The 11,467-nt window shown below is 36.8% G+C and overlaps 4 protein-coding genes across 4 annotated transcripts; 1 reads left to right on the top strand and 3 right to left on the bottom strand.

Moving 5' to 3' along the window:
* Positions 1–364: 364 nt before the first annotated feature.
* Positions 365–1,515, bottom strand: LOC17878649 (agamous-like MADS-box protein AGL62). Its single transcript, XM_006286039.2, has 2 exons — positions 1,136–1,515; positions 365–998 (listed from the first exon to the last, which is right to left on the bottom strand). The coding sequence occupies exons 1-2, from the start codon at positions 1,466–1,468 to the stop codon at positions 588–590; spliced, it is 744 nt and encodes a 247-aa protein (XP_006286101.1). The 5' UTR covers positions 1,469–1,515; the 3' UTR covers positions 365–587.
* Positions 1,516–3,118: 1,603 nt separating this feature from the next.
* Positions 3,119–4,866, top strand: LOC17877547 (late embryogenesis abundant protein ECP63). Its single transcript, XM_006285492.2, has 2 exons — positions 3,119–3,342; positions 3,610–4,866. The coding sequence occupies exons 1-2, from the start codon at positions 3,119–3,121 to the stop codon at positions 4,802–4,804; spliced, it is 1,419 nt and encodes a 472-aa protein (XP_006285554.2). The 3' UTR covers positions 4,805–4,866.
* A 97-nt stretch (positions 4,867–4,963) lies between these two features.
* On the bottom strand, positions 4,964–7,213 carry LOC17880473 (epoxide hydrolase 4). The gene is made up of 4 exons (XM_006284086.2): positions 6,507–7,213; positions 5,508–5,597; positions 5,314–5,381; positions 4,964–5,220 (listed from the first exon to the last, which is right to left on the bottom strand). The coding sequence occupies exons 1-4, from the start codon at positions 7,155–7,157 to the stop codon at positions 5,076–5,078; spliced, it is 954 nt and encodes a 317-aa protein (XP_006284148.1). The 5' UTR covers positions 7,158–7,213; the 3' UTR covers positions 4,964–5,075.
* Positions 7,214–8,425: 1,212 nt separating this feature from the next.
* On the bottom strand, positions 8,426–9,528 carry LOC17879671 (GATA transcription factor 19). Its single transcript, XM_006286014.2, has 2 exons — positions 9,077–9,528; positions 8,426–8,903 (listed from the first exon to the last, which is right to left on the bottom strand). Exons 1-2 carry the CDS (start codon positions 9,365–9,367, stop codon positions 8,553–8,555), a joined length of 642 nt encoding a protein of 213 aa, XP_006286076.2. The 5' UTR covers positions 9,368–9,528; the 3' UTR covers positions 8,426–8,552.
* Between the last annotated feature and the right edge of the window lie 1,939 nt (positions 9,529–11,467).

The raw sequence follows: 11,467 nt of genomic DNA, 5'->3' as shown, positions 1-11,467 counted from the left end.
AGGAAGGAGACCACCCAAGGCACATCTGGCCGTATCGGAGACAGGAACATCATAAGATCATCACAACAAGTGAAATAGATAGAAAAACATAAGCAACCGAACTACTACGTACGTACTACCTAGACGATGTCTTCAGGTGAGAGGAGCTATGTAAGAAAGGGGAAACCAACGAAAGAAGAGTAACGTCGGAGCTCCATAACAAAAGTGAACTTCAATGGCTTCGTCCCATAGAGAATAGAAAACTAGGGCGAACACATATCTGCTTATTTGTTCATGGACATATTACTTTTCTTCGTTTCATTTTCTAAATCTTGTTTGTTTCACTATATAACATCAAACTTAAATTGCAAAATAAAAAATCAGATGAAATGAAACCAGGGGTGATTAAGTACTGAAGCAAACAAACCAATCAATTATCCAGAATACAAAGAAGAAATCAACGATGAAGGGAACAAGGGGAAGCAAACAAACTGAAACAAATTAAAGGGAAATTAAAGATAACTCAAAGTCTCACACACCACACCAGAACAATGACCTGCAAGATATATGATTTCCATATCACATCTGCTCTTCTAGCTTCTCAGGCTCTAGCTGCTCTCGTTGTTGTAACTTGACATGTAGTTCAAGTTGGACATGGGAACCATAAATTCATCATTGGTGTATCCAACGAATGGTGCATGGTTAGGGAAATACATGTTTGGATTGTAGTTGAATGCATTCCCGTTTGGGTCAAACTGCAGATCCATGCCACCATCATCATTGCTACCACCAGTAAAGCCAGAGCTCTCCACCATGTAATTCTGAAGAGAATGTTGAGACATTTCACTCATCAACTTCTTTTTCACATCTTCAAGATCATGAATCAGTTTTTGGGTTTCACGCATGTCGAGATCTTTCACATCTTTTTCATACCAGGTGCTTCCTCTTTTTTCTCTCGCTTGTCTCATCACTTCCAATTTCACTCTGGCCTCTTTCTCCTCCTCATGTCTGTCCACCATCTGCAATGATATTCATTCATTTTGTGAAGAAAACGAGATTACATTTCAACATTAATTATTTTTACCTCTAGATGATAATCTCTTAATTATATTTTTTTTTATCAAAAAAAAAAAAGAAAAAAAAAGAAAAAACTTACAAAAGTGAGGACATCGTTGAGATATTGGATATTTAAATCCGGACGAAACTGAGCAAGCTGCAGCCTGTTGTTTGGTTGAAAGGGAACCAGAGAATTGTGGTTACGGTTCAGAAATCGATCGATGAGTTCTCTAACATCAGGATGGCCAAAGGCATACACTTTTCCACCTGGGGAGAACACAATCAACAGAATCTCTGCACCACACAGTGTGCAAAGCTCACTGGCCTTCTTGAAAAGGCCAAACCTTCTCTTTGAGAAAGTCACTTGAAGGTTGCCTACGTTTACCATTTTTTCCATCACTATCTTCTGACGACCTTTGTTACTTCTCACCATTTCTCTCTCTCTCTCTCTCTCTCTCTCTCTCTCTCTCTCTCTCTCTCTCTCTCAAGTGTTGGTTGATTTTACAAGAGCCTCAAACTAATGATGCTTAAGAGGAGACCACCTTCCTATTAGGCGTTTTATACACATAGCAAAATTTAACATTTAGGCCTATAAGGAATCTTTATCCTTTCCAACCCTTTTTTTTTATCACAATTAAATTTTCCCATTTGGGGAATTTTTTTATGTTTATCTCTAAATTTTCTTAAAGATACAGTATTCAAGATAGTTTTAAATGCATTTATCATTGTATTAGTTGTTAGTTTGTTTTTTTGTATAACTTTTTGACAATTGTATGCATCAACTCTCCATATGAGGTCCATTAAATTATTTATGAGCTAGCTAATTTATAAAGACTGTATCTATATCTTTTGGGGAAATTTTGTGAAAAAAGATTCTCTTTTAATTAATTAGAACCATTTTTAGTCTTTCTGTATACAGAAAGAGAAAAATTATCTATTTTTGAGACATTAATTACAAGCATCGCCACATCATAATCTAGATAAAATATACAGTTGTAATTTTAATAATAAGATTGTGTCATAAGTAAATTTGAGTTATGGGACCAAAAGTTGTAAGATAGATATTAGATATATGCAATTTACTAATGTTAATTTTTCTTAATGATAAGCTAGTGAATTAAATAATAAAATTAACATTTATAAAATATAAGTAAAGTGTTTTATACTTAAATAATATTGTAGATTTTTTTTTTTCTGTCAACAAATAATATCGTAGATTTTATCACCATCTTTGTTTTGAAGATTACAATAATTGAATTTATCCATTTTATGTAAAACGTTACCGGGTTCTTTTGTAGCATGTGTGATCAGTACCAAAAGAATAATCACGAGGAGCAAATCTACTACTACTAAATTAATAAAAGAGACGTCTCCATGAGTACACATCAGCAAAACAGAAGACATCTATGAGGACGCCACGTAATCATTTACACATCAGCAAAATAGAAGACATCTATGAGGACGCCACGTAATCATTCTCTCTTTGTCAAATGATAGAGCTTAAGTGAGAAAAGGATCCTCTAGAGGCCGAGAAAGTGGATTTGGGCGTTCAGACTCACATTTAGTTTCAAGAAGCTTTGTATGCGTTGATTAAGAAGATGATGATGAATACGAGAAATCATTATCTGCTGAAAACTTAAGAAGGTGTTGCATCTCAAGGCATGTTGGTTAAGTTTATGATTCTGGAAATATTTTTTTACCCAATCATGTAATAAGGGCTGTAATGTGCCACATTTGAGGACTGTAATGTTCTATTTTCCTAGTAGATGTGCATGTCCGTATTTCATAAGTTGATCAAGAATTGAAGCTTCCTCTATGCGGCCATGACCACGAGGGTTGGGGAGACACTAACCCTGCAACTGTAAGCCCTAACCAGAAATCAACACGTGGCTAATACGCCAGACATTACTTCGCACCTCTTTAACCGCCACGTAAACATTCGAATAACCACGTGTCAAACATTAACCGCTTCTCTAGTGAAAGAAAGGGATCACACCTCTCTCTTCTCTAATACCTATAAACTTCCTCCATGGAGATTGGAACCACAAACATACCACAAATCAGAAAGGTTAAAAATATGGGAATGATGGAGAACAGATCGGTTATGATGATCATGATGCTTATGCTGGTGATCATGCCGACATTGCAGAAGGGGTGCTATGGATGGGGAACAGAGACGGCAGAGGATATGGTTAGAAGCGAAGCAGAGCATGCTAAAGACGCACCCGAGACCGCTAAGGAAATGGCGAACGACGCTAAGGACAAAACCGCCTCTTGGGCTGGTTGGGTTTCCGACAAAATCACCACGTAAGCCTAAACTTTTGCTCTGGCGTGATCGTTCTTTTCTTTTAGATCTGTGTTGGTTTCTTTTTATGGAACTAGGCCATGTATATTGTCTCTCTCTAGTTTATTAAAAGAAATAAATTGTAAACGTAAATTTGAACTTTGTTTATTCAGAATGTTTCTTTAGGTATGAAAATGCATATCACTATTAAGTGATTTCATATTTTTTATATACTGATCGATTTAAGAGCCCTCTCTCTTTTGTTTTATTTCCTTTGTTATAATATATAGAGGATTGGGAAACAAGAAAGATGAGGCAGAAGAAGCGGCGGAATCTGCGAAGAACTACGCTTATGACCAGGCTGTATCCGCCTATGACAATGCGGGTTACGCCAAGGACTTTGCATCAGACAGAGCCAGATCTGCTTACGATAGTGCTCAAAACGCAAAAAAATATGCGTATGATAAGGCTGGTGATGCAAAGGATATGGCCTACAATAAGACCGATCAAGTTAACGAGGCCTTCGAGAAGGCTGGTCAAGCCAAAGACATGGCGTACGACAAGGCTGGTCAAGGTAAGGACATAGCCTACGACAAAGCTGATCAAACCAAAGACATGGTTTATGAAAAGGCCGGTCAAGCCAAAGACATGGCCTACGACAAGATGGGATCAGCATACAACAAAGCCGGTCAAGCCAAAGACGTGGTCTATGACAAAGCCGGTCAAGCCAAAGACGTGGCCTATGACAAGGCTGGTCAAGCTAAGGACATAGCCTACGACAAAGCCGGTCAAGTAAAAGACACGGCCTATGACAAGGCCGGTCAAGCCAAGGATAAGGCCTATGACAAGACGGGATCAGCCTATGACTTGGCCGGTCAAGCAAAAGACATCGCCTATGACAAGGCTAGTCAAGCAAAAGACATGGCTTACGACAAGGTCGGTCAAGCTAAGGACATGGCTTACGACAAAGCAGGATCAGCTTATGATAAGGCGGAGGAAGCCAAGGACTTGGCCTATGACAAAGCGGGATCAGCCTCTGAGATGGCTGGTCATGCTAAGGACTTTGCCTATGAAAAGGCGAGGGACGCAAAAGACGCTGCTTATGACAAAGCGGATGATGTGATTAAGATGGCTACGGATAAGAGTGCTGAAGCTAAAGATAGTGCTCATGGAGCATACGAAAGAGTCAAAGAAGGGTCTAAGAATGCAAAAGACATGGCATCAGATAAAGCTCAGGATGTTAGAGAAACGGCAGGGCGAGCAATGGGCTATGCTAAAGACAAAACAACAGACGCATACGGATCAGGGAGCGAAGCAGACAGAAGATTCGAGGAGGCCTTGCATAAAGTTGGGGAAAGGTATGGTGGAGCTAAGGATTCGACTTCGAGAAAGACAAAAGACGCTTATGAGAGTGCAAAGGAGGAGGCTTCTGATGCTGCTGGAGAGTACGGTTCATATTTGAGAGACCGTAGTGCTGAGCTTTAGAACCGGAGAAGTTATATACGTCTAGGGTAAAAGCTAAACTATGCATTTAGATTTCAAACCTTCGTTTGTGAAATAAAATTTCTTATATGTATGTGTAATATATGTATATGTATATGTAAGAATGGTGGAGTTGCTTGTATTAGTTTCAAAAGCAGATTCTGAATTTAAGTTTAACCGTTTATTTAATCTGGATATAAAGACTGCATATTCAATCTCGATACAAACGATCCATACATATCAGGATGAAGTATAAATTTAGTAGCATTTTAAATTATATCAATTGAAGAGATTTATCTTCAGAGGGAATAGATGCGAGAAACTTTTTGAGACGCCTGTTGTAAACACAAGGTCTTTCCAAATGTACCAAATGCCCTGCCTTCTTTATACTCTCTATTGTTGCATTCTCCCCTATTTGTCTACGAAATCAACAATGACCAAAATTAGGAAAATATCAAAAAAAGTTCAACTGGCAGTAATTGCAAAGTTTTAATATCTTCAAAACTTATTACTCTTTCATATCTCTAGCCAATTCAAGGTCAAAGATTTGATCACTTTCACCCCACAAGAAATGTATTTTCTGCATACAGACTTGAAATGTTAGTATATAGTCGAATAAAAACAAATGAATGAATATAGATGAAAAGAACCAAAAAAAAAAAAAAAAACAAATCAATGTATGTACATATAACTTTTTCATACGTACCCGTGGGAAATGAGGGATTTGCGCGTCCTTGTTGCTGACGACAACAGCCTCTAACAGTTCAGCTCTTTCCTTCCTATTGTTGAACATTACCTACCAATTTCACCAGTAATACAGAATTTAGAACCCATACGTCAACATAACATTTCTTTATTCAGCAAAAAGTCTTTAAAAAATATATAATAGAAATTCTAGTTAATAAGATACCTGGTAGACAAATATAATATTGCTACCCAAATATAAATACAGGATATAGTTGAGAGTAGTTGAACCAATTATAGCTAACCTACCATATTCTATATATGTTCTATATAACCTGCTATATGTAGATTTATCCATATTTTCGTCACTTGATTCTAGATAACGTTAGGCGAACGAATTAGAATGAAGAAAATGTTAAAAATTCAACTCATTCTCAAATGAAGAGTATAAAAATAACATGAAATTAACTAAATCTGAAATTTGAACTTATGAATAGATAAATAAATAAACAGAGTAACATATACAGAGTTGGTTTATTCTATGCAGGAGAGGTTAGTTAAATCTAATAATAGTGGTTTTATAAGAACTTTGAGAATCCAATCCCACTAATACTAGATTTTAATAAAACAACGTAATCAATGAACTCCAAATATTGATGAATAATAATGGATCTAAATGAAATTGGCAACATTACTCCATATATTGTCTAGGCGCCAAAGTTAAGAGATTTGAGATGAAGAGGCAAATATACTTCGCGAGTCCCACCTAACTCTCACACTCACTCGTTCTTAGAAACGTGATCCATATGATTTTAGTATATCCTTGCGACACTCAAAATATTTATCATAATATATGGAACATTAAGTTATTAACGGAACATTAAATATCTTATCATATGATTGGTTATTAACGGAACATTACGTTAATGCAGTATCATGACATCTACTATAAATGATTTTTCACTAAAAGAAAAGAAAATAATTTAATTAACTTTGTGGGTAGTAACTAATAATTACGTACCTTGATGTAGTCTTTGAACAATCGTTTAGGGAACCACAAGGGTTTATGCACAGCAATGGTGAAGAGAGCCTTAAGTCCCTTAACCGAAGTCGGCAACAATAGATCCGTGGAAGAACTAAACCCTAACCGGTTCAAGCTAGACTCATTAATGGTGTCGGTCATTGTAGGAATCGAACCTGACACAACGATTGCTCTAACCATGTCCGGGTAAGCCTCAGCGATCTTGAAAGCCACCATGCCTCCGTAGCTAAACCCTACAGGAACAAACTTGTCCACGCCGAGGACACGAAGACCCTTGACCAAGCAGTCGGCTTGAAACCCCGGAGACCGGTCCGGGTTGTCGGAGTAGGATCCACCGAAAAAGAGGAGGTCCGGTATGTAAACAGAGTATTTCTTGGATAGTGCACCGACTTGGAACTGCCACGTCACGATTCCCTCGCCGGCGAAACCATGGATTAACAAGACGGCAGGTTTTTTCGGTTTATCCGGTTTGGTTGGTTTTCCTGTACCGGGTTTCTTCTTTAGGGTTTCCTTGGGGACCCAATAGTTTACCTTCGTCCCTGGTTCGATTTCTAAACTGTATGGAACGACGCCGGCCATTTTCATCAGACCATACAACAATGGTTTTTGTGCCTCAACAAAGTTCACCATCTTTAAACTTTTTTCTTTTCTTCTTCTTTTTTATTTTTGTTGAGAAGTTTGAAGGGAAGATCAAATGGGAAGTAACATTATATAACCTATAGACTTGGCACTTGGATTTGAATTTATCAAAAATGTGTTTGGTGTTGGGTTGTTAACTTTGTCTGTTGTTTCTTTTTGTAATTAGTCTCCTAATTGCGTACCTGTGTAGAAGAAGACACTAATTCGTTTAGTATATTGGCTTTAAGCCACCGTTGTGGGAAAATAAAAATAAAAATTGATTGAGAAAAAAAGAAGAAGAAAAGAGAGTTCGTTGGATCTAATTACAGTTGGGGGAGTAAGCGGGTGGATGACCTGCACATCCTACTTCTATGTCCCTATGTTACAGTTTCTTAAGTAAAATATTGCGTAGCAGATACGTAAGATTGTATTTGTTTGTAATATGTAGTTGTCTTGGTAACATAAGAGTTTCAAAAAACCATTCAGTTTGGATTTTATTTGACTTTGAATGGAGGGCTGAGGCCCAAATAAAAAATGACTCATATGGCTAAACACCTGTTTGAACTTCTATCATGTTTCCGGAAACATCTTGGCATCATCACATATGATTTTAAAGCCGATTGTTCCTACCATTTAAACAAGTCATGAAACTGTCAAATACTACAAAATAACACGATTTTTTTCAAAAAAATAAGAACTAAAACACGTTATGAAAAGGATAAATATTCCTCACATGCAGTTGGCAGTAACAGTGTTTAAGCAGAGCACACGAAGACCCAATTGACGGTCAAATTTCCAAGACAATTTGGGTATAACACGACAAACTTTCATTTTTGTCCACCCTGCCAGATATGTTCTTGGCTGAATCATCATTTGTTTGTTTTCCCTCATTTTTTATTTTTAAAAAATTGTGAAACATAAAAAATGCATTTTGAGAATATTATAGCAAACCTCACAAACTAGACGTTTTAGAAAGACATTTGTGAAGATAGATAGTATCTGAATCCCAAAACATTCACATTCTCCGTATAAAATCTAAAGATGCAAAAAAAAGGAGAATTAAAGGAATATGTAATAATATCACTGAATATTCATGGTCAAAGTAGGACACACATCATAAAAAGTTTATAAAGCAAGCTATGTATCATTAGTTCATTACCCGAGAGAACATTTAAAAAGTCATGTAATGAAAACACAAGTAGCTTCATGGAGTACGAACTTTAATAATAAACAAAAAAACAAATAACACTTACACATAGACCAAAAAAAAGACATTCAATATGTAATATACTATAAAAGAGTAAAATAATTAAGAATATGACCAAAGCTAAGATTTTTCTTTTTCGTTAAAAGGTATCCAAGGCTAAGACTTATGAGGGGGAAAATTAACTACGGACTGATCACTCATCACATCGTAAAATCGTGGACAAGGCTGGTCCGGTCGGCGACGTTGAGCCTCCAAGACAAGAACGGGTCGGCCGTGACGTCATGATCAGCGTTACCAACGAATGAGTATTCGTTATTCGCCGGCGAGTAGTAAGGCATTCTCTGCGTGTTATGCTGCTGATGGTGGTGTACCCAAGGCGACGATGAAACATATTGATTATTACTGTTATAATCATAATAATTTGCACCCCCGTGAGGATCCGAAGTTGGAACTCCAGCCGCCGTTGGTCCTCCGCCGGTGGTCGAGTTTCCGGCGGTCGATGCCCGTCTCTCTTCTTTCTTGAATCGGATTCCACACGCGTTACACAACGACTGATCAAATTAAAGATCATATAAAGTTATTAATTATCCAATACTATTGGTTGACTAGGGGTCTTTTGAAATAAAAATGAGCTTGAAAGCTACAAGTTTAAGTTTTGATATTTGAAACATGGGTAGTAGAATAAAAAACGTAGAAGTGGTGTCAAAGGTTATATGTTATTTACCTTGGGACCTCTTGGACCGTTTCTCCAAAGAGGAGTAGAAGTGGTGTCGCAGTTGGCGCAACGGCGAGCGAGGAGGTTATTACCGCCGCCTCCACCACCTTTCTTGGCACCGTTCAAGAAGTCCCAGCCTAAGGCGTTGGAGGTATGAGAAGAGAATCTACGTTCATCGTCATCGTTGCAGAGGCGAGTGGAGGGAGTTCCAAGCGAGAGAGTGCAGTCAACAGAAGCATAAGGAGAGGAATGATGGACGACGTCATTTTCAGAGGAGAAGAAAATTGAGAAACCCATCATTACACGTAGAGATATGTGATCGTGGAAGCCCTAAAAGGTTAGATATATAAAGAGAAGAGAGAGCCAGAGAGAAGTGTGTGTCTTGTGTTTTTTATTTTTGGTGGTTTATGAGGATGAAGAAGTTATGAGGAGACGGTGAAAGAGGAGTCAGCCAAAACAAAGAAAGAGTCCACGTTGCTGCTGTGAAACGGAGACAAGACGTATTTATAGAGAATTTGGTAACTTGACAAAAGAGGAAAATTTTGGTCCCGGTCTTATGTATGTATGGTTGAATTAATTCATTATTAATTCTGTTCTTTAGATTTACATGTGTTTGCTCCTTTAATTTACTTTGTCTTAAAAGATGTTGTAATGAATTAAATATGGGTTGGGTTTTTGTTCACTTCCAGGAGAACTTTATTGAAGTTTCACCATTTCCATTTCTTTTTAGTGGTGATCATCCACATAATAAGTAATATGTAGAACGTACACACGTCTAATTAGTTTCCAAATTGTAAAATAAAGTTACCAAATACTTAACGAACGATGATTTTACATCTATACAAAACTAATAGTCTAATAACATAAATAAGAATAGATTTCTCATTCAATTTCATAGCTATATATATATAAGTTGCTTTATATTTTTAATAATCCTGTCAATTTATTGAATTTTTGAACGATTTTGCCATAATGTCGGGAAAAACCAGAGACCACGGCTATAATACAACGTTTCATCTAGCAGATTAAATTAGTTTATACAGCTCCAAATATTGGTTTTATTAGGCAAATTCATTGAATATTTATTTGATTCGTGGAGGAAAAGTTAAAATTCCACCCCCAAGTGACCTGACCAGTCTTGTTTAACATAGCTAAGCAAACTACAGTGTTCTGATGTGTTCTAACATCGAGTAAATATTTTAAATGGTAAAGTAAGTAAATAAAATGATAAGTACATCTGCGGTTAAAGCAGGAGAGGCCAGAGAGGGAAGGTAGTCAAAAAGAGGCACGTGACTGGCAATGTCACGGTCTTCCAAGAATCTGGTCTCTCTCTCTCTAGTCTCTTCCCTACGATCACGATCATCTCGAAACCCTCTTTTTTTTTTTTTTTCAGAATCTCTCAGTCTCCTTCTTTCTTGCTTCACTAATGCCTTAGAATGTTGTTACGATTGTGGTCAATGCATGCATGAGGATGAGGGAGATCGTAATCGCCAAGATCGGTGCTTTTAAGGAGTTAAGGAATAAAAACTGACCAATGTTCAAGTTAGAAGTGAAATTAAAAAGGAATAAAGATAAAATGTGACCCAAGTGAGATATATACTTTGCAATGATTTAAAAGCAGTTACATATATTGTGTTCTTTCTTTAGCTTGGTGAGAGAGAGATTCTATATTTTCTGTTGATTGGTCAAAGAAGCAAACTCCAACTCATATTTTAAATTATAAAATTAAAAAGGGTGCAAAGAGAATGAACCCATCAAATGAGTACACTCCCTCGCTCTAATCCCTTATTTTCTTTATCCTTTATCCTTTTTATCTTTTATCTGTTTTTGAATCAAGTAACGAAGTTATGTTGTCTCCAAGAGCAGATCTATATTTTTTAAAAAAAAAATTGAGTTCAAAGTATGGTTTTGTATTAAATAATAAATTTTAAATAAGGTCGACCAAACCAAGTATGCTTTAGGTCAAAATGTGTTACGTTTTATACTATATTTAGTTTATAAGTAAGGCTAAATATGTGTATGTTTTATATTTGTCATATATTTTCTTATTTTTGAATTTTCAATATAAGTGTTTCACTCATTTCATTACAAACATCAACTGAGTTTTGTTAAACCTCACTCGTTCAAAAACACACACACAGAATCAAGAATCAATCGAGTTCGAAGATATATATATCAATACAATAATCTTGTTGGAGGACGTCGTGTGCCGCCAAACACGAGTGGACAAAATACTCGAAACCGGAAAGAGTATGATGCATATTAAAACATTAAACGAACACCAAGAGACCCAGAGAGAGAGGGAACAAAGAGAATCGGATCGGTCTTGAGATTGGTTATTTTTTGGTTCAATTGAGATACGACCACACCGCTTTCCCAAAAGATTCCTCTCTCTCTCTC

The sequence above is a fragment of the Capsella rubella genome, unplaced genomic scaffold, assembly GCF_000375325.1.
Source record: "Capsella rubella cultivar Monte Gargano unplaced genomic scaffold, Caprub1_0 scaffold_7, whole genome shotgun sequence".
NCBI classification, from domain to species: Eukaryota; Viridiplantae; Streptophyta; class Magnoliopsida; order Brassicales; family Brassicaceae; genus Capsella; species Capsella rubella.
Note: the sequence above shows the minus strand (reverse complement) of the source record. Positions and strands in the feature narration are given on the sequence as shown.